Genomic DNA, 23947 nt, shown 5'->3' with positions numbered 1-23947 from the left:
ATAGGAGTGTAACTAACAAGTAGAAATGCGAATTGAAATACAAGAGATAAAAAATAAATCGAATCCTTACAACGATGATGTTGACACCATTTTTTTGCTGTTAACACCATTTTTTGGATGAAAAACGGGGTTGACTTGGGTTTTTGAAAATGAAAACGAAAACGAGAGTCGCCACCAATCCTTTTTGATAAGGTGTGATTGGATCACGTCGAGAAGTGGTTGTTTTTAATAAAAGGTTTGATTTTATTAAAACAACGAGTTTGGTCCACGAAATTCAGAAAAACGGGTTCGGGAGTCGGTTACGCGCGAGGAAGGATTAGCACCCTCGATACGCCCAAAATTGGTACCTAGTTGATTACTTAATGTCTTAATGTCGAAGATTGAAAACTTTAAAGAAATTTAAAATACGATCCTTAAAAAAAACTCGAATGGCATGGATTAAAATTCAAGAGGAAATTTGGCAATTTGGTTAAACGTGAAATCGAAACCCAGCACCTTAGGACACGTTTCTCGAATTTCCAAACGCAAAACATCGCCTTATTTTTGAAAAGTTTTTAAAAGGATATTTAGCTATTTGGTCGAACGAGAAATTGAAACCCAGTACCTTAGGGCACGTTCCTCGAATTTCCAAACGTAAAATATTGCCTTATTTTGAAAATTTTTGAAAAGGATATTAAGTCATTTGGTGGAACGAGAAATCGAAACCCAGTACCTTAGGGCACGTTCCTCAAATTTTCAAATGCAAAACATTGCCTTATTTTTGAAAAGTTTTTAAAAGGATATTTAGCTATTTGGTCGAACGAGAAATCGAAACTCAGTACCTTAGGGCACGTTCCTCGAATTTCCAAACGCAAAACATTGCCTTATTTTGAAATATTTTCCTTTTTGAAATATGGTGTTAATATGCATAATGAAATAATAAATAGGATAATATGAAAAAAAATATGAACAAAAACGAACAATAATAAAAATCATATATATACCATAACAAATAAATAAATAAAATAAAAAACTAAAACATCAAAATAGATATGTAAATAAATAAATAAAGAAAATGAATAAAATTATAAAAATGAAAAAGATATATACATGTATATATAAAAATAATGAAAATATGAAAAATATGTGTAAGTATATATTTTAAAACTATTATATAAAATATATACATATACATACATATATACGTATGTAAATTAAAATATGTATATGTATATAGATGTATATATTATGAAATATACGTAAGTATATATATATACATAGGTTTATAAAATTAGAAATACAAACGTATATAGATATATGGGTTATAAAATATGAAGAGTACATATAAGTATATACATGTATATAGATATGTGTAAAGAAATAAAGTATAAATATACATATAGACGTGCATATGTATAAAAATAAATTATAAAACCTACATTGGATATATTTATATAAAACATGTATATGCATGGTTTCAAGAAACATAAAAATGTATATACATATATATATAATATATATATATATATATAACTGCATAAATACAAACATATATTTACATTTATGAAGAAAAAATAAAACAAGAAATAAATAATATATGTATAGGTATATACATAAACTACAAATATAAAATAACATGGTAATAGATAATAAAAAGAGTTAGACTAAATCGAATAAAAAAAAATTTGAGGCTGAATCGTAAATAAAATCAAAGGGGAGGGGTTCTATTGAGCGCGCGAATAACTTAGAGGGGCTGGAAGGGAAATTTTCCCTTCTCCTCTAAAACGCACAGCTTCAAAGGACCAGATTGAAACAAAGCCGAAATTACAGGGCCAAATTTAAAAACACAACAAAAGTAAAAAAGGGCTAAACTAAAACAAACAAAAATTACGGGAGGACTACGGGCATAAATAGCCCAACAAATGAAAACACGCGGATCCTCCTAGTAATGGGTCGGTCACATGGGTCGCATAAAGCAGCGTCGTTTTGGTGCTCGAGAAGGCGCCCAAAACGACGCTGCTTTGAAGCCTATTTAAACTAATTTTTTTCCAAAAATTTCATTCTTCCCTTCTTCTCCGGAAAAAAAAATCAAAAATTTCTCTCAAGTCTCTCTCCCTTCCTCCGACCAGAGCCCGAAACCGTGATCAGGCATGCATCGTCGTTGTCGCACATGCCACTGCAGACACTGTTGTTAAAAAATCAAAAGGTATGTTTTTTGCTTTTTTATTTATTATAAATATGTATTTTTTAAAAAATAAAAGAAAACAAAATCGAACACAAGTAGTTAGAAAAAAAATAAAGAAAGAAAAAAAAAGAAAAAGAAAATAAATGTACCGAAAAGGGGTTGTTGAATCTGTTTTTTGTTTTTTATTTATTTATTCAAATCGTGAAAAAAAGGGGGGGGGGGAGCCCCATTTACAATGTTTGATATGGCTTTTATAGCCATTTTACCACTCTCTCCTTTTGTTTGTTTTTCTCTCCTTTTTTCTATTGTTGGTACTGCTATTCTTTTATTGTTTGCAGGTACCTTGACGAGACAAGGCAAGTGGGCGAGCGGGTAGGCCGGCGTGTGCTGGAGGTGTGGCAGACGAGGAGGTGGTGGCAGAGCAGGTGGATGAAGGCCCTAGGTGCGGCGCACCTAGGGTTGCTGCTGTTTCTTTTTTCTTTTCTGCAAATGGGCTAGGGTTAGGTAAATTGATGTTGGGCCTGTTGGTTGTAATTGGGTATTGGGTCTTTTATTTGTAATGGGCCGGGTGAAATTGGGCTTGTACAGCTGCCCCTCTTTGCTCGTTGTCGTGTAACGAGAACAGAGCAAAGACCAAGAAAGGCCAATTTTGCCTGGTCTTGCCTGTTTTGGACTTGTCCTGGTGCTTTTCTTCAAGTAGCTTCACTCCATCCACTGTGTCTTGTTGCTTCAATCCACTCCACTGTAAATTCAAAGAGATAGGATTATCGTTTTCAATCTGATGTGATCTACTCTACTGTAACTTCAGAGAGATAAGATCCTTTATTTTAATCCACTCCACTGTAACTTCAGAGAGATAAGATTACTAGCTTCAATCTACTCCGCTGTAATCTCAGGGAGATAAGATCTCTAGCTTCAATCTGCTCAACTGTAACCTTAGGGAGATAAGATCTGAAATTCTTCGGTCTACTCTACTATAACCTCAGGGAGATAAGACCTGATGCGATCTACTCTACTGTAACTTTAGAGAGATGAAATCCTTTATTTTAATCCGCTCCACTGTAACTTCAGAGAGATAGGATTACTAGCTTCAATCTACTCTGCTGTAATCTCAGGGAGATAAGATCTCTTTCGTCTGCTCCACTACTGCTTAGGGAGATAAGACTTGATGCGATCTGCTCCACTACTGCTTAGGGAGATAAGATCTGGTTTCTTTTGTCTGCTCCATTACTGCTTAGGGAGATAAGACTTGATGCGATCTGCTCCACTATTGCTTAGGGAGATAAGATCTGGTTTCTTTCGTCTGCTCCACTACTGCTTAGGGAGATAAGACTTGATGTGATCTGCTCCACTACTGCTTAGGGAGATAAGATCTGGTTTCTTTCGTCTGCTCCACTACTGCTTAGGGAGATAAGACTTGATGTGATCTGCTCCACTACTGCTTAGGGAGATAAAACCTACCATCTTTGACCTGCTCCACTACTGCTTAGGGAGATAGGATCTACCATCTTCGACCTGCTCCACTACTGCTTAGGGAGATAGGACTGGTGGCTTAAATCTGCTTCACTATTGCTTAGGAAGATAAGATTCACCGTCTTTGATCCACTCCACTGCAACCGATGGAGGTAAGGCTTTGTTTTCGATCTGCTTCGCTGTTAACGCAGGAAGGCCAGATTTGCTTCTTTAACCAGCTCCACTGCAACCGATGGAGGCAATGCTTTGTTTTCGATCTGCTTCGCTATTAACGCAGGAAGGCAAGATCTGCTATCTTTAACCAGCTCCACTGCAACCGATGGAGGCAAGGCTTTGTTTTCGATCTGCTTCGCTGTTAACGCAGGAAGGCAAGATCTGCTTTTTTAACCAGCTCCACTGCAACCGATGGAGGCAAGGCTTTGTTTTTTATCTTCACTGATCTATTTTCTAGGGAACATGACCTGTATAATGAACCTAATTATGCCTAATGATTAGGATGACATGATCAAAATGAATCAAATGCTCCTAACAAGACATGTGTGAATGGTGTTTGCATGAATGCAGAATTTTTTTTTTGAGAATGATCCCGCTTAGGTTGTCATTACTCGAAGTTTATTAAAGCTTTGCGACTGACATGCTACAACGCCTTTTCGCTAGAGTGGCTTTTCTGAAGAAGCATTTAGCCAGGTTGCCCCCACTGTAGACCTCAATGTTTTAATCCATTGGGGCGTAAAATTTGTACCATCATTCTCCTACTGTAATCCAAGGGTAGAAATATGGCTTTTCCTCAATCCTCTCTTATCCAATTGAAGATACAGGATCCACATCGTTCTGGTTCCTTACACCATTCCCAGGGTGTCGTACCAAAGACTTATGCGCAGATGAAGGCTCTCTTCTCCGAGGTAACCTCTTCCCATTGCCTGATGATCATTGCTTGTTTATTCATTTAAGTTTTGTCATTAACCCATCATCTTATCATTTTGTTCAACCAATGCATTTGACAACGAAATCCAAAGAGAAAGTCTAAATTTAGACCATTCCTTCCCAAATTTTCAACCTTTAAATTTGGTGTGTTCTAAACAATAGTCCTGCTTCAGGCTCCTATATTATTTAGAAACTTTTCAGAGTAATATGCAAAACTTCCTTTGTGAAAGTTTTATTAGTCCATTAATCATTATTCCAATGCAATATGTTTGCAAAAAGGTCATAACAATGGATAAGAATAAAGTTGGTTCTGAGCATAGCTCGAAAGAACAAATTACCGAAAATAGTAAAGAAGGATGACAAAGAAATTAATTGGGAATGTATATCTTGGAAAGGAAAAAAGTATTCCAAGAACAACAAATAATATGAGAATTGGGTGCCCCAGATATCGCAGCTTGAACTTCTCTGTACAAACTTTCTGAAGACCATTTTGAGTTGGACATGTGTTTAGGAGATCTACAGTGCTCTGTCGATGCCCCAAGATGTCGCTTATCCTTTCCTGTTGATTCAGGCATAGCAAGATCACCATATGCCTAGTTTGGTCAAGATTCGAGTTGCTTTGATTACCTCATGCCCCACTTTAATCAATATTTGAGCCGCCCTTTTCGGGTTTTCAACTCAAATCCCCTTTTGCCTAAGGTGCCCTTTGCGGGTTTTCCCCTTAGCCTCTCCACTTTTCATTTTTTCATTTTCATCATTTTTTTTGACTCAAAGTGCCCTTTACGAGTTTTCACTTTGGTCCTTTATTCTTCTTTAAACGACGTGTTTATTGACTGGATCTGAGTTTATAGGATTAGCAATCTCACTCAGGATCAGTGCTCCTCTAAAAATGGTCATCTTTACAACATAGGGACATTCCCGGTTTGACATTCAAATCCCTCTAGAATCCCTTGGAGGAAAGATCTTCTTTCAACATCCAGCCCTCTTGTGGAATTCTCTGGGACGACCCTGTTTGTCATGGGCTCGTATCATTTGCCTTTGTGCTGAATAACTTTTAGTTTTTTCTTTCTGATCAGATTGGATTCCTTCTGCTCCACTGAAACCCAGAGAAAAAGAATTTCTACTTTAATAGGTAGAACTACCTCCGTCTTGTGAACTAGAGAAAAATAGTGTTGCCCCAGTTGAAGTCCCAATAGACGCTCGAAAAACAAGGAAGGCAGATGGTAACTTCACATGCCAACCCTTGTAAGTCTCAGTTATTTTCTTTAATTTTCTTGATGTTCATCTCTAGGTAATTCGGTGACGAATCTTGGTGTCCGCTTCCGAATTGATTCCAGACCTCAGCTGTAACACCCCTTACTCGTATTCCTTACCGGAACAGAGTATGAGGTATTACTAAATTTTTAAAAAATTTCGACAGCATTCCTACTTATTTTTGCTTAAACCTCCTGCAAATTTAGAACACATTCCAATATACCAACCAATTTCATTTGTATAAACACACATATAGTTTAACTATTAATAAACACTACATTTAAAAGGGAACCATAACATATATTTACATGATGATCCCACATTACATAAAGTGTCTATACATGCCATAAAATTTCGGAACACTAGTAGTAAAATACCCCAAATGTGAAGGATAGTGTAGATGATTGTCCGACTTCGCTCCAATTTCCGAGTTGTTGGAAGTCACTATAACCAAGAGAAAAATAAAATCGAGTAAGCATATAGCTTAGTAAGTAAACACATGATAAATAAGTAATTACTCCCATAACTACACCAAAATATAAACTTATTCATGAATAACTTTATTGTTTAGGCAATTTCCAGCAAGCTGTTTTTCTGCGTCATAGTCGCTAATTTATTTTTATCTGGAGCTACAGGGCTCCAAATTGAGTTCCGTAAATTTTCTCTGAAACTAGACTCATATACCATTTCACCATAAAAATTTCAGAATTTTTAACCCAGCCAATTAGTACAGTTTATTCATTAAACCTTCCCCTGTTTCACTGCCCAACGGTTCTGACCCTTCCTCACTAAAATTCACTTAACTCTCTGTAAAAAATTTGAAAAATGGTTTCGCTTGTTTCTAATAAAAATAGACTCAATAAGGATTCCAGGGATATAAATTTCATGCCATAATTATTTTTTTAAAATTTTTGGTAATTTTCCAAAGTTAGAACAGGGGATCTCGAAATCAATCCAGCCCTGTTTCAGTAAAATTCAGATATCTCCAAAAATACAACTCCTTTGCTTATTCTATTTCTTTCATATGAGAATAGATACATTCAACTTCAATTTCATATATTATTCAGCTTCCCATTCATTTTCCACCATTTATGGTGATTTTTCAAAGTTACCCAATTGCTGTTGTTCAACACAGTTTATAATTAAATCGTTCCTTTTATGCTTTTTGATATTTTCTCCCATCTCATACATGGGTCGATTTAGTATTCAACTCAATATTTACCCCATAAAATTTTCCACCATATGGCAATATTCATCTTCCACACTTTTCGTTGAACACTGAATGTTAGCCGTTATTGGTGGATCCCTGACTTAGCACCACCACCGAATCGGGAATCAAGACTTAGCAACCCCTGGGAATCAGACATAGCAACCCCTTTTTATTTCAAAGATATGGTGGATATCGACTTAGCACCACCAATGAATCGGGAATCAGCACTTAGCAACCCCTGGGGAATCAGACATAGCAACCCCTTTTCATTTCAAAGATATGGTGGATATCGCACTTAGCACCACCAATGAAATCGGGAATCAAGACTTAGCAACCCCTGGGAATCAGCACATAGCAACCCCTTTCACATTTCAAAGATATGGTGGATCACGCACATAGCACCACCCATAAATCGGGAATCAGCACACAAGAACCCTTTTATATACAACATACTACGGCTTATTCCGAGTGTTCAACCCATAACCCATATATTGTAACCCTTTATCACCTTTCCCGATTTAACAACATTTTTAGGATATTGCCAAACATTTGTTTTAATTCCAAATAAATCTCAACATATATCAAATAATATCAAAATAATACATTAATTCACGTGTTTACTTACCTCGGTGCAAAATATCGTAATTTTGCACTTTACTCCACTATCTTTTCTTTTCCCGCTTGATATACTCTTCACGTCTTTCTTGATCTATAATAGCAAATTTAACTCGTTTAATATTCACATTTATTAAAATAATCCACCACCCAACTTTTGAAAATTACAATTTTGCCCCAAACTTTTGCATAATTACACTTTTGTCCCTAAGCTCGAAATTAAACTTCATCACTTATTCTTAAGTTTTATAACATGCTGAACATTTTTCCTTCTATGGAAACATCAAATTCCACTCCAACACATACTTTTGAATATTAATTATTTTTACCGATTATGTCTCTTTACCTTTTTTAAAATTGCTTAGCAAAAGTTGTTTAACATAATCTCTAGCTTCATATTCCACCATAAAACAGCAAAATAAACACATTTCACCTATGGATATTTTTCCAAATATGAACCCTAACACGAATTAATGGTAGAATAAGCTAAACCAAGTTAAGGGACTCCAAAATACGAAGAACATTAAAAACGGGGCTTAGAATCACTTACTATGGAGCTTGAAAGCTTAAAAACCCTAAATATGGCTTCCCCCTTGCTGATTTCGTTCACCATGAAGAAGATGAGCATATTTTGCCATCTTTTTCCCATTTAATTCTATTTAATAACCAAATGACTAAAATGCCCCCATTTAAAAAAATCTATTTCACCCATTTCTTATGTCTATTTTTGTCCATCAACTAACTAATGGTCTAATTACCACATAAAGACCTCCAATTTAAAATTTCATAACAATTAGACACCTCTAAGATGTAGAACTCAACTTTTGACTATTTACAATTTAGTCCTTTTGACTAAATTGAGTGCTAAACGTCAAATTTTCGAACGAATTTTTACTGAAAATTTTCCGTGAAATTGTAGACCATAAAATATAATAATAACCATATTCTCCTCGTCGGATTTGTGGTCCCGAAACCACTATTCACTAGGCCCGAATCGGTCATTATAACTCTCCCCCTTAGGGATTTTCGTCCCGAAAATCTTACCTAAAAGAGGTTTGGGTACTGTTTCCTCATAATTTCCTCCGGTTCCCACGTAGCCTCTTCCATTCCATGTTTTTGCCACAACACTTTCACTAAGGCTACACTTTTATTTCTTAACTGTTTGACCTCCCGAGCCAAAATCTTTATGGGTTCTTCTTCATAAGTCATATCCGGTCGAACCTCAATCTCAGAGGAGAAACTATATGTGAAGGATCCGAACGATAACGTCGCAACATCGACACATGAAATACATTATGTATCTTTTCCAACTCTGGCGGTAAAGCTAACCGATATGCTATAGGGCCAACTCTCTCGGTAACTTCATATGGTCCAATCGGCACGTGATGATATTGACGCATGAAGCAGCCTCTATCCATTTGATGAAGTAATTAATGATCTTAATAGCGAAGTAGTGCCCATTAGAATTCTTCGATAATGGTGATGTTCATGCCCCATTTTACTCGAAATTTGAGTCGCCCCTTTCGAGTTTTCAACTCAAAACCACCTTCGGTCATAAAGCGTCTTTTGCGAGTTTTAGCCTTGGCCTCTCCTTTTCTTTTTCCTTTTTCTTTTTCTTTTCTCTTCTTCATTTTCATTTTGACTTTGATTTTGATTTATTTTTCTTCTTTTTGAATTGGATCTGAACTCTTGGGATTAGGCAAGTCCTTATTATTCCTTTCGAAGAATATTCTCTGATATCAAATTTCTTTCATAGAGCCTTTTGGGGCGCAACTACGACAAGAAAACATCTTAAAGGGATGGAAACTCAACTTCAAATGGGCAAAACTATGCTGACTCCACGAGAAAGGCGTTGCCCCGGCAAAGGATTGCATCGTTCCTACTGCAAATTTCTGTCATTGTGCTGTTGTGCAGATTTCATTATCAGCGGTTAACCCGGGTATATTCTGGTATGATTCTACAAAGATATCTTCGAACTCTAGAGGTAACTTGATGAGGTCTCACTTCATTTTTGCGGTCTGGTCAATTCTAATATTCGCCAAGCTTACGATTTCTGATGATTCCTTGTGAGGTAGGACCTGTCTATCCTCCTGTTCAACCATCCTTAACAAGTCAGGAGATAAACTACAATTTTTGTCATTTTTAAAGCATTGTGATCCCTCTGAACACATGCCTTGCTCAAAAGGAAAATCTGGGTCTATAGCAGAGTCATTCAAGTAATTGATATCCGGGGACCCGTAGCAAGTACCAAAGAATATACAAAGAATGTATAAATTCATGAATAATTATTTGTATCATATAATTATGAATGAATGATGGTTTGGAAGAAAATTCAAAAGAATGAAAGAATCAGAAATAATTATTCAAAAAGAATGAAAGAATATTAGCTCAAAAAGGAATGCAAAGATGTATTTTATTAGAATAATGACGTTCAGACATTAGCCTATTTCACAAAGGAATTTCTATCGCTTTAGGCTAAAAACAACAAAAAAGTTCTGGACATTACTCTAAATAAGCCCTGATAACTACAGGGATTTCTTCCACAAGCTAATTGCTTAAAACACTCCAGATTTATAAGGGCAGGTATCTAATAAGGTCCCTTTTCCTTTGTGTCTTCATGTATGGCATGGATGTGAACGCTTCCCAACACTACTTCATACATCTCATTCATCCCGTGGTCAACATGATTGGGTAGATGGCTTTTTGCACTAGATGAATCACCCAACTTGACAATACCCATGTTGATGAATTTTTCGACTAGGTTCTTGAAGGCAATGCAATTCTCTATTGAATGCCCTGTAATTCCCGCATGGTAGTCACATTGTGCGTTTATGTCATACCATTTGGGATACGGGGGTTGTATGGGTTTTAAGTAAAAGGGGGACACCACACGTGCATCAAATAAGCTTCGGTATAACTCACTATATGACATCAGAATTGGTATGAACTGGAGCTTCTCAGTACCTGGCTTCACTCCAGATTCTTACTTTGAAGACCTCTGATGGCTGGTGGTCTCTGTCTTTGGCCTGCCCACAGTGATTAGTTTTGAGTGGCCCTTGTTATATCCGCCTGCATTATCCCTTTTATTCCCCTTCTTCCTTGGGGTCTTTATAGTATCTGGGTACTCTACCCTCTCCTGCTTTATTTCGGCTAGATTAGCAACAGGATTAGCTAAATCATTCCTTAAATTGGATCCTAAGCCTGTCAGGCAATTCACTGGTGTCGATGTACCAGTCTGATAATATTGGGATCCGATAGTAAAGAGTGCCCCTTGTGGGCACCCATCTGGCTGGACCTGGACACTTGTCGGAGTACAATCTAAGGAATAGATAAGATCCTCATTATTAACCCCAAAGTAAACCACCGAGTCTTGCACTTCTTTTGACTTTCCAGCTAGTAATCGGTTGAACTAATTTATCATAGTTTTCCGTAATTCTAGCATCTGATCTCTCATCTCCTGTTGAAATTCAGTCAATTGCTCCTGCATCTGAATCTGCATTCGCTTTAAATTTTCCAACCTTCGTTCCATTTCTCTAGTATTTACTTGGATATCGTAAGGGTGTTTGGTTGGTTGGTTTTCCAGGTTAGCTGAAATAAATTTTCGTGTTTAGACTCTTTCAATGGATTTTAATGCATGTAATGCAATGTAATGCAAATGAATGCCTAAAGAGACGTTGATTCTGATTCAATTACATTTAGGAAACTTTTCTAGAAAGCAAATTCCTTACATAAAACGGATACATGTACGACCTCACCCTCATATTCTAAGAAACAACATCGGTCTTTTTCTTCATCCGCATGTTTGAGGTAATCTCGCCAATATATGCCATTGCTAGCTCATTTTCTTGATCTTGGTCGCGATCCATCATCTGCCCATCTTCATAAGGCTCGTCAGCTTGTCGAAGGCTTTTGGACAATCGTCTCGAACCCTTAGGCCACGAAGTAAAGATCACAAACTCTTTCATCGCCCTTCTTGTGTTTCTCGGAATATATTTGGGAAGTCGTATTGTTTTCCACTTTATCAAGGAATCCGTATTCGATGACAAGCTTTCTAATTTAGTAATCGGACTTAAATCAATATCTCTTTCCTAAGATGCAGATGCGATGCAATCATAATCAAAGCACAATAAGAGGGGTTAGTACAAAAATAAACAAGGAAAACAGAAAGTACCTAATCAGGTGACTACTAGGGGTTTGGAGTGGCTCTATCTAGGCTAAGTTCCTAAGTCCACTATATGAAAGTTGGTTCTAAAGATGAGGTACCCGAACCAGCAGATTCCTCGATCTTTACCCATTATAGGCTCATACAGACCGAGTTCGGTTCAGGGGAATACATTTCCCTATGACTGCACGGAGATGAAAATCTCACGAAGACATAGGTACGGATGTATCCCGAAAGCGATCCACTATCCTGCACGGAGGTGAAAACCTCACGAAGGAGTAGCTTCTCACTCCCACTTAAAAGGTGTGACCAACGGTCATGCAATGCAATGTGCAAAAAGATATAAAAATTTAAAATACTAAACATGATGAAAACTATAACTCAAAACAAATGAAATGCAAAGAGAGGATCGTATATTTAAATCAAATTTTCAACTTTCGCCAAAAAGACAAGAAATAATCAACTCGTGGCTCGACTCACTTATTTTGGAAATGTCCCCAGCGGAGTCGCCAAGCTGTTGACACCATTTTTTTGCTGTTGACACCATTTTTTGGATGGAAAACGGGGTCGACTTGGGTTTTTGAAAATGAAAACGAAAACGAGAGTCGCCACCAATCCTTTTTGATAAGGTGTGATTGGATCACCTCGAGAAGTGGTTGTTTTTAATAAAAGGTTTGATTTTATTAAAACAACGAGTTTGGTCCACGAAATTCAGAAAAACGGGTTCGGGAGTCGGTTACGCACGAGGAAGGATTAGCACCCTCGATACGCCCAAAATTGGTACCTAGTTGATTACTTAATGTCTTAATGTCGAAGATTGAAAACTTTAAAGAAATTTAAAATACGATCCTTAAAAAAAAACTCGAATGGCATGGATTAAAATTCAAGAGGAAATTTGGCAATTTGGTTAAACGTGAAATCGAAACCCAGCACCTTAGGGCATGTTTCTTGAATTTCCAAACGCAAAACATGGCCTTATTTTTGAAAAGTTTTTAAAAGGATATTTAGCTAGTTGGTCGAACGAGAAATCGAAACCCAGTACCTTAGGGCACGTTCCTCGAATTTCCAAACGTAAAATATTGCCTTTTTTTGAAAATTTTTGAAAAGGATATTAAGTCATTTGGTGGAACGAGAAATCAAACCCAAGACCTTAGGGCACGTTCTCGAATTTTCAAACGCAAAATATTGCCTTATTTTGAAAAGTTTTAAAAGGATATTTAGCTATTTGGTCGAACGAGAAATCAAACCCAAGACCTTAGGGCACGTTCTCGAATTTCCAAACGCAAAACATTGCCTTATTTTGAAATATTTTCCTTTTGAAATATGGTGTTAATATGCATAATGAAATAATAAATAGGATAATATGAACAAAAATAATATGAACAAAAACGAATAATAATAAAAAATCATATATATACCATAACAAATAAATAAATAAAATAAAAAACTAAAACATCAAAATAGATATGTAAATAAATAAATAAAGAAAATGAATAAAATTATAAAATGAAAAAGATATATACATGTATATATAAAAATAATGAAAATATGAAAATATGTGTAAGTATATATTTTAAAACTATTATATAAAATATATACATATACATACATATATACATATGTAAATTAAAATATGTATATGTATATAGATGTATATATTATGAAATATACGTAAGTATATATATATACATAGGTTTATAAAATTAGAAATACAAACTTATATAGATATATGGGTTATAAAATATGAAGAGTACATATAAGTATATACATGTATATAGATATGTGTAAAGAAATAAAGTATAAATATACATATAGACGTGCATATGTATAAAAATAAATTATAAAACCTACATTGGATATATTTATATAAAACATGTATATGCATGGTTTCAAGAAACATAAAATGTATATACATATATATATATATATATATATAATCGCATAAATACAAACATATATTTACATTTATGAAGAAAAATAAAACAAGAAATAAATAATATATGTATAGGTATATACATAAACTACAAATATAAAATAACATGGTAATAGATAATAAAAAGAGTTAGACTAAATCGAATAAAAAAAATTTGAGGTGAATCGTAAATAAAATCAAAGGGAAGGGGTTATATTGAGCGCGCGAATAACTTAGAGGGGCTGGAAGGGAAATTTTCCTTTCTCCTCTAAAACGCACAGCTTCAAAGGACCAGATTGAAACAAAGCCGAAATTACAGGGCCAAATTTAAAAACACAACAAAAATAAAAAAGGGCTAAACTAAAACAAACAAAAATTACGGGAGGACTACGGGCATAAATAGCCCAACAAATGAAAACACGCGATCCTCCCGGTAATGGGTCGAGTCACGCTGGTCGCGCAAAACAGCGCTGCTTTTGGTGTCGGAGAAGGTCGCCAAAACGACGTCGTTTTGGAAGCCTATTTAAACTAATTTTTTCAAAATTTTCATTCTTCCTTCTTCTCCGTAAAAAAACCAAAAATTTCTCTCAAGTCTCTCTCCTTCTTCCACTGTGAGCCCGTAATCGTGAGCAACAGGTCGCCACGTCGTCAGCCATGCCACCACCGCATACACTGCTGTTTTAAAAATCAAAAGGTATGTTTTTTGCTTTTTTATTTGTTATAAATATGTATTTTTTAAGAAATAAAAGAAAACAAAATCGAACACAAGTAGTTAGAAAAAAAAATAAAGAAAGAAAAAAAAAAAAAGAAAATAAATGTACCGAAAAGGGGTTGTTGAATCTGTTTTTTATTTTTATTTTTTATTTCTTCAAATCGTGAAAAAAGGGGGGGGGGGAGCCCCATTTACAATGTTTGATATGACTTTTATAGCCATTTTACCACTCTCTCCTTTTGTTTGTTTTTCTCTCCTTTTTTCTATTGTTGGTACTGCTATTCTTTTATTGTTTGCAGGTACCTTGATGAGACAAGGCAAGTGGGCGAGCGGGTAGGCCGGCGTGCGCTGGAGGTGTGGCAGACGAGGAGGTGGTGGTAGAGCAGGTGGACGAAGGCCCTAGGTGCGGCGCACCTAGGGTTGCTGCTGTTTCATTTTTCTTTTCTGCAAATGGGCTAGGGTTAGGTAAATTGGTGTTGGGCCTGTTGGTTGTAATTGGGTATTGGGTCTTTTATTTGTAATGGGCCGGGTGAAATTGGGCTTGTACAAATGAGTTTGAAGAGGTTAGCTTCTTTCGGAGGCAATGAAGCTCCCATTGTTTCCTACGTGAAAGAAAATTAGAAACTACTAGAAGAACAATATAATCGTAAGAGAGAACAAAAAGGGTTTTATGAGAGAGAGAAACGGTGGCGTCTATCTGCTTCTTCAACCCTACTCTGAACTGGAAGCTAACAAAAAAAAGTTCTAAACTAAAATAAATAAATATATAGTTATAACAGAACACAGTCCGTTAAGTTAAAAAGAAAACAAAAAGAAATAGCAAACGTCATACTCATTTGTCATTTTCCATCTATTTTTCATATATGCTTCCATTTTGTTTTTAATCCTTAATTTAACATATGTTAAAAAAAGAGTTTGGACGATTTTAGCTAAAGAAAATGCCACGTGCCATTCCTTTATAAAAATATTTTTTTCTTTTATCAAATTATATACCTTAAAAATTATTAAAATGAAAATAAATATACAAAAATTCAGAAAAAAGCATATAGTCTTATAAAAATTATAAAATTGAAAGAAAATATAATATATAAACTCTAAAATAAATATGAAATTTATAAATACTAGTTTCTTTCTTGTGAGATGCACAAATTAATTATATGTATTAATTAAAAGAGAGTTCATATTTTAATAATCGAAAAATTAAAATTTTGATGATACATAGAAAAATTTAAAATGAAATACTATTATTTTAGTACATATCTTTTACTTTCTTTATTAAAGAGATAATTTTTAAATTTATAAATTTACTTTCTATATTAAAGAGATAATTTTTAATTTATAAATTACTCTTTATATATTAATTATATACATATACAACCAATTATGATTATTTTATGTTATTTTGTACATAAGATTTAATTATTACATTATCTATATATTATATAAAATCAACTCCTTTTGGAGACGTTTTCCTGCTCCTAAAAGAGCCATTGATATTAATAGGGTATAATGGGAAGTTCAGTCTTAATATTTTAAGGGAATAATTTTGTGACTAAATAATTCATGATCAATAAGTGAAGAGTTGGAATTTATTGGAAATTGTTTAAGTCCTAATTATATATCTTGAATCGACCCCTTCATTAGCTTAACATAACTCTTTAATAGATTGCGTTTAATATAAACCCTTGTATTGAACTGTAAACAATTTACCAAGGAGAAATGATTCACTGAATTTACTTATCAGAGTAATAGGTGTTTCCTCAATTTGGATTAAATGAGGGATCTGAAGTGGAGTTAATTAATAGACCATGTTATCAAATTATTTGGAATGGAATAAAATTAATTAGATAAAATTATGCAAACATTTTAATACGGTAGAGTTGTTATGATTTTAACGAGATTAAAACAAGTAGGGGTGAGAATTCGATCGAATCGAATTGAATCGAATCGAATCAAAAAATTTTGAGTTAATTGGGTTTTCGAATCTCATTGTATCATCCTAACTTTATTTGAAGTTTTATTGAATCGAATTGAGTGAGATAGAATTCGAATCGAATCGAATAGAATATATTTGTTCGAGTTAAATTTAAAAATAAAATAAAATTAGTGTTGTTTATTTTATGTAATTTTTCAAAAATAATTTTCTTTAAAGTTTTTAAACATGATCATACAACAAAAATTGAAGTACATAAGTGAATAAATAAAAGCAACACAACTTCAACCCAAATAAACAACAAAAATAATACATGAGTCGAAAATACAATAGAAAAAGATAAGTAATAAAAAGATTATAATAAAAAACATAAGTAAAAGTCTAAGTAAATAGCATGAGTCGAAATAAACAGCATTATAATAAAAAAAAACATAAGCAAAAGTCCAAAATACAATAGAAACCTACACCAAAAGAACACAACAAAAGTCCAATTAACCAACAACAATAACAAACCAAACCAAACTAATAACAATAGCACATCAGTTCAAAAACCATTATAGAAACGTTTAAGTTTTTTCTTGTGCTTCAAACACCGTTGATAATGTTGAAACATCTAGTAAAAGTATTGAATGAGTTAGTTAAATAATAATAAAAAATTTGCAAAAATAAATTAAATAAACCTTTAACTTTATAAACTAATGCTAAGTATGTTACCTTCTTGATCTTCGGGTATTTTGGATAAGTCTAGCAAATTTAAAAGCAAAAGTGTTAGTTAAATTATGGGAATGCTTACTAATATAAAGAATACAAAAGCTTATTTTATAAATTAAAATTTATATATTACCATCTTCCATGGTTTGAAGTTCATCAACATAATCTTCAAGATTGATGGCATTATTAGATTTCTGAAGCCAATCTTGTGTGCAAACCAAAGCTTCGACCATGAGAGGAGTTAGAGAAATTCTAAAACTATCGAGAACACGTCCACCCGTGCTAAATGCACTTTCCGAGGCAACTGTTGAGATAGGAATAGCAAGAATATCTTGAGCCATTTGTGCAAAAATAGGGAATCTAGGACTGTTCATTTTCCACCACAATAGTAAATCAAATGAACTTGAATTGTTTACTTCTTCATCCTCACCCAAATATCTATCCAACTCAGATTTGCTTTCTAATCCAACTTGTTTCTTCTTCTTAAGGTATTTTTGTTTGGCCAAGCCCGTTTTCATTTCTGAGTGATCTATTTCCATTGAACTGCAAAGATTTGTCGAAGAACTAGATCTACCTTCAAACAATTCAATTCTCCCAGCATTAGAAAAATACTCATTGAACAAGTAATGCAAATCTTTATCAATCATTTTCATAATGTCATTAGCAACATTAGGAAAAAGCAAGTTGACCCCAAATTCCAAAAAACTCATTTTACATCGTGGATCAAAGATGACCACCAAGTAAACTAGCATGTTGATCTTGTTTCCTTCACCCCAATACTTATTATATTTCTCTCTCATTTTGGAAGTCATAGAAGTTATGTCTAGATCTCCACAATCTTGCCACCCATCAAAAAGACAATGCACATTCGTCAATACTTCAAAAAGTGAATGAGAGGTAACATGCAAAGATCCGGACACCTTCAATGTAAGATGATAAAAAGGCTCTAATACTTTTATAATTCTTCAAACAATTTCCCAATCATTAAATGTAGGAACTCCATCTCCAGCAGTAAGGTCAAGAAAAAAATTATGGTCATCACGTACATATGATTCAAATGCACGCTCATATTTTTCGGTCACCTTTAACATCATAATGTTGAGTTCCATCTAGTAGGCACATCTAAACACAATTGAGCCTTACTATCTATCATTTCTTCTTTTACCCGTTGGTTGAATTTTGACAACCTCGATGGTGATGCTCTTATATACCTCACAGCACCTCTAACTCTATCCACAGACACAGAAGCATCCTTAATACCGTATTGCACAATGAGATTAAGAATGTGTGCAACACATCTCATATGAATAAATTTTTTATTTGCAACAGAAGCATTTCGATGATTCAATTTCTTTCTCAAATATTCAATGGCAACACTATTGGCGGATGCATTATCAACTGTAATAGTGAAGATCCTCTCAATCCCTCAATCTCGAAGACATTTTTCAATGGCTTGACCTATGCTTTCACCTCTATGAGCGGATATTAGGCAAAAATTTATAATATTTTTTTGCAACCTCCACTCATCATCCGCCCAATGTGCTGTTAAAACCATATAAGATATCCTTTGCAATGAAGTCCTAGTGTCTGTCGTCAAACAAACTCTACTTATATCTTTTTTAAAACAATTCTTCATCACACTCTTCATGGAGTTAAATAAATCAAGACAATCCCTTCTAATTGTCCAACGAGATGGAAGGCTAAACCGTGGGCATGCTATAGAAAGAAAGTATTTGAAACCCTCTCCCTCTACAATTTTAAAAGGTAATTCATCCATAATTATCATACGAACCAATGCTTTTCTAACAGCATCTTTATCAAACACCCAAGTTGATAAATCCGTTGTTTCTTAGCTAACCTTCACAAATGTTAATTATGATTGCTTCGGATTAGAAGTATTACCTCGAGGTCTTTTTAGGCATGCTTTCAAATGGTTATTCAAATTCGTTGTAGAACCTAAAGTTGATTCCATTGTGTAAGTAACATCACATGCATTGCACCTTACTCTCTTCTCCCCTTCTTCAATCACAAATTTGGTGAAATGGTTCCAACAAGCTGCCCTTGGAGTAATCTTTTTTCGAACATTTTCCTTGGTTGTTGTTTGATCATCTTTATTTGGGGAAGAATTTTGTGAACTTTGAGTTGAACCATCTCGATTTGGATCACTCATCTACAAGTAAACATTTGTTGCAATCACTAACCATGACCAAAAATTGGTTTAAAATCAAACTTAATAAATCATTAAATTAAAAATTAATTAATATAATAGTACAAAGAAGATAAATTAAACAAAAAAGTATGTTAAACTACAGTTTAAACTTTAAAGTTAGGTAAAGAAAAAAGAGGAATGAGAAGAAATGTTTTAATAAATCTAAAATCAGATTCCAAAAATAACAATCACTTTATTAATCATTTAATCCTTAAGACAGATGACTTCATATTAATTAGGAAATGAATAATTAATGTATTTTAAAATTGGGCACATAATGATTGGTTCACGAGGGTCGGAAGGAGTAAAACTGGAATCTAATGAGACAATACTCATATCATCACATGATGGATTGAAATTTTCATTTTAGTTTTTTAGTAAAAATAAAAAAAAAGTTTGGGTTAAAGCATAGCAATCAAGAAGACAATAACAACCAAGGAAATCATGATTTCCACTTGCAATTAACTTTCTCCATTATTACATTCCTACTTCTTAATGTTGTATAGTATAGTATGAAATCTATATTTTGCTTTTTTGCTGTCCGCTGCTTTGAAGAGTTTTTCAGCTTCTTCATCTAATTTAGAATTGCGAGGCAATCCATGAAAAATCTAATCCTCTTGAATACTGAGCTCTATGCCTCTAACTTAGGTTAATATGTATATGCTTTGAGATTGGATTTGGATCTATAAATATAATACGTAAAATGATAATGAATACATGAATGTCGCATAGAAGTTATACCATATAAATTATTTTAAATTAAAATTATTTAAAATATTAATATATATAATTATCATTATATATATTATACGAATATCATACAAATATAAAGTTGATAACTTGGTCTTAGGATTCTTATAGATTTACTTATAGAATCTATTTGGATTTTAATTTTAACTAACAACTGGTAAATTTTCGATGCGTGCGGGTGTGATATATGCTCTTACTTTATGTGTAAATACTAAACAGTGTGATTGTATGTTTCTACTATATGCATGAGTACTAACCCTTTAAGAAACCGGGTTGGATAAATCTAAATCCAACTTTGCAGTAAAATTTGGAGAATGAACATAGAAACAGGAAATGAAGCAGTGAATTTGCAAACTTTGTCGAGTAACCCCAAATCAAGGGAAAGTGTTTTTTACAGGTAAAACTTGGGAAGGCACTATTTTTAATGATGATCAAACATTAAGTTTGGTTTAAGAAAACCCAAAAAGGCATTTTCTCTTCTGAAAGAAAAAATCAACCAAAAGATTGGAATGAGACTTTCACTTCTTTTTCTAATAAACGAACATTTATAATTTAGAAAAAGATAGCTAGAAATGAGCTTCAATTGCATCTGCAGCAATAACAGAAAGCATAAAATCCAGAGTTTCCAAATACATATAACAAAAATGGACTGTCAGAAAAGGCTCAAAGTTTGATCCATCACATTATTATTGCACTCAAGTTTGATTTCTTTCTTTGTCATAAAACCCATCTTTTTTCTTCAAGTTCACATCTTGTTTCATTAATCCATCATAATTCATTTTTAGCTTCAATTATACATACAATTTGTGAACACAATTCTAAATTAGGTGAAGAAGCTGAAAATCTCTTCAAAGCAGAGGAGAGTAAAAACAACAAAATATATTCTTAAAATCAAATTAAAAAAAACACCATATTGGTCATATTAATATAACAGAGATCAATCAGTTCATCAATCCAAAAATAAAAAAGCAAAAAGCAAAAAACATGAAAAATAATTTAACAAATTAACATGCGGAAAAGGTGAAGAACTGAAGATTTACAAATACAGAGGGGAAATAATTCGAGAACTGAAAAATTCAAAGGTAGAAGCACCGTAAAAGAGAGGAAAAAAATCAAACTAAATGTCTAGGGTTAACACAGTTAACAGCAACAAACTCCCTTTTAAAAGTTAACATACCTTTGAAATTCAAAGGTAGAAGACGTAGAAGCACCGCTCTAACCTCTGATTTTGGAATTGGGTGGAGCCGTGGAGGACCGGAGGTGGATCAGTGGAGGTGGATTGGTGGAGGTGAAGGTTGAATTTTGAATTGGGAAAAAAAGGGAAGAGGGCACTGGCTTAGGGATTTTGATCGGTGGAAGAGGGGAAATGGGAATGGGGAAATTAAACTGTATTAGTGTATTTTAAAAATAAAAAAAATATATGTAGTGTATTTTAAAAATAAAAAATATAGCTTATATTCGGTTTATTCGAATTATTTGAGTTATTCGAATTCGAAAATTCAACTCGAATTGAACTCGAAATTCGAAAAAAAATTTCGAGTTGATTCGATTAACTCGATTCGAATAATTTGAAATTCGAAATTTTTTTCGATTTTTTCGAATCAAATCGAATTTTACTCACCCCTAAAAACAATGCATGTGTAAACAAATAAAATAATCATTATGCTACGGAAGAACCATTCCCTGAGAAGCAAATTTGCCCTGATAGATATAATCATGTACTGGATGTCGTCCCCCAAAGTTAACATAGAACTTCAATATTTGAACACCCAAATAAAGAAGGTGGAACACAATTGGTATTGCTCTTCTCGAAATGAATCAAAAAAGAAAGCAAAACTTTAGTCAAAAAAATTGACTAGAAAAACTGATAAAAGAAATAGACGAGAGAAAAAAGAGAACTGATGTTTGCTTGTGCTGTATAAAATGAGAAGAACAACCTATTATTTATATTGTTTTTTGAAGGGGCAAAATGGTGAAATAGAAGTGTTAGTTTTCAAAAATAGCAGAGGATTTTCCTCAACCGAAAATATTCTGAAAATATTTTCTATAATAGTCAAAGGGGTTTTCGCAACTGAAAATATTCTAAAAATATTTTTTGCGTTACCAACATTAACCCACTAATGCAAAAGAATTAAAATTTTTTTATAAACATGAGAAAAGGTAAAACGTGAGAAGAACAACATCGAAATTAGCCGCTTAAGTACTAGTATCTTGTGGATTTGAACTAGCACGTAGTGAAATGAGTGATTCTTATCTTTAACAAGTGAATGAATCTAGACTTGTTAAGATAAGGGCTAACTCATGACACACGACTAACCTCAGATCTAATTGATGTTCCACGATAGATCAACAAGTTTTAGCCAATACACCTCGGGATGTTGGTAGGTACTCTAGAAAGACGACCTAGTGTCTTTCATAGAAGATGGCTAGTTCTTCACACTTATCTAAGTAATTTTATCAAGTCTATCTTAATATAGACTACCCGAATCAAGACTATGAAATCATTAAGAGCATTTATTAAGCTCATCCTCTCAATTTTAAATTCGGTGAATTCATCAAGTCCATCTCAATAGGACCGCCCAAACCCTGGGATATGAATTCATTAAGAGTAAGAACTCAACCTTATACATGTATATCGTTTGCCATAGGGATATCTAAAATGTACACTATGAGCCTTTTCATGGTTTCGTTTGACCACATTGAACTTAGAAAACTAAGTTGGGTATCCACCATGAATTCCTCAACCACTAGGCTTAAAACTCATCCCCCTCGACGAATCAAGAAGTATTTTCCTACTTAACCCTTTGGTTAGTTGATCAACTAGGTTCCTTTTAGACTTCACGTATCCAAAGCAAGTACTCCATTCTTTATTAAATGTCTCACAAATTCATGTCTTATCCGAATACGTCTCTTCTTACCATTGTAAGCTTGGCTTTTAGAAACACAAATTGTAACTTGTAAGACACATAATAAAGATAAAAGAGGTGTCGATTTTTTCCATAAAGGAATTATTCAAGTAGATTCCTCAGCCACTCGGCCTCTTGGCCGACTAAGTTCAAAACTATAAACTCTGATTCCATCGTGGAACGAGAAATATACATTTGTTTAGCAGACTTCCAAGAAATAGTTGCTCCACTCAAAGTAAAGACATACCCACTTGTAGAGCTAACTTCATCATTATCAGCTACCCAATTTGCATCACAATATCCCTCTAGGACTGCAGGGTATCCAAAAAATTCTAACTTCCAAGTTATAACACCTTTAAGGTATTTAAGCAAACGCTTTAGAGCATTCCAATGCTCACTGTTAGGATTGTGGGCATATCTACTTAGTCTACTGACTGCATAAGCAATATTAGGTCGAGTGTAGTTCATCAAGAACATAAGATTTCCAATAATTTTAGCAAACACTAATTAAGAAACATTATTTCCTTTATTCTTTATCAATTGCATGTTAGAATCAAAAGGAGTTTTATAAAGATTACATCAAAGCTATTAAAATTGTAACACCCCAGTCCTGATGGGTTTAAAGTTTTGGCGCATAGCAGTAAAAAGTTTGTCTGACGTAATGTAATTTGCCCAAATGATTATTTAGTGTATACGTGTGCATGTATAGTAACCACCACAAGAGTAAGTAAGAATTTGATTTCTTGATCTTCTGCCATATATTAAGGAAAAGACTGCATTAAGTGGTTAAGAGTATATAACAGCTTGCCCGGTGAAGTCCTAGTATCTAGTTACTGTTTAATGAGATAACAGCCTGATGGAGAGATGGTTTAGAAATGAGTGCTCGCCAAAGGCGTAGTACGCCTTGTTATTAGAGTAACAATGCTAGTTCCATTGTGAATATAGTAATTAGAACCCCTTCTGGTTAGTGTAACTAGGTATTGTTCATATTGGATTCTTCTTTATTTTTTCA

The 23947-nt window shown here is 34.0% G+C and overlaps 1 protein-coding gene across 1 annotated transcript; it reads right to left on the bottom strand.

The window, feature by feature from the left end:
* Positions 1–16772: 16772 nt before the first annotated feature.
* On the bottom strand, positions 16773–21406 carry LOC128034638 (zinc finger BED domain-containing protein RICESLEEPER 2-like). Its single transcript, XM_052623346.1, has 4 exons — positions 21207–21406; positions 17204–19240; positions 17074–17103; positions 16773–16972 (listed from the first exon to the last, which is right to left on the bottom strand). The coding sequence occupies exons 2-4, from the start codon at positions 17880–17882 to the stop codon at positions 16926–16928; spliced, it is 756 nt and encodes a 251-aa protein (XP_052479306.1). The 5' UTR covers positions 17883–19240; positions 21207–21406; the 3' UTR covers positions 16773–16925.
* Between the last annotated feature and the right edge of the window lie 2541 nt (positions 21407–23947).

Source organism: Gossypium raimondii, chromosome 2, assembly GCF_025698545.1.
Source record: "Gossypium raimondii isolate GPD5lz chromosome 2, ASM2569854v1, whole genome shotgun sequence".
Classification (NCBI taxonomy): Eukaryota; Viridiplantae; Streptophyta; class Magnoliopsida; order Malvales; family Malvaceae; genus Gossypium; species Gossypium raimondii.
The sequence above is the reverse complement of the archived record's forward strand: the minus strand, read 5'-3'. Positions and strand labels throughout refer to the sequence as shown.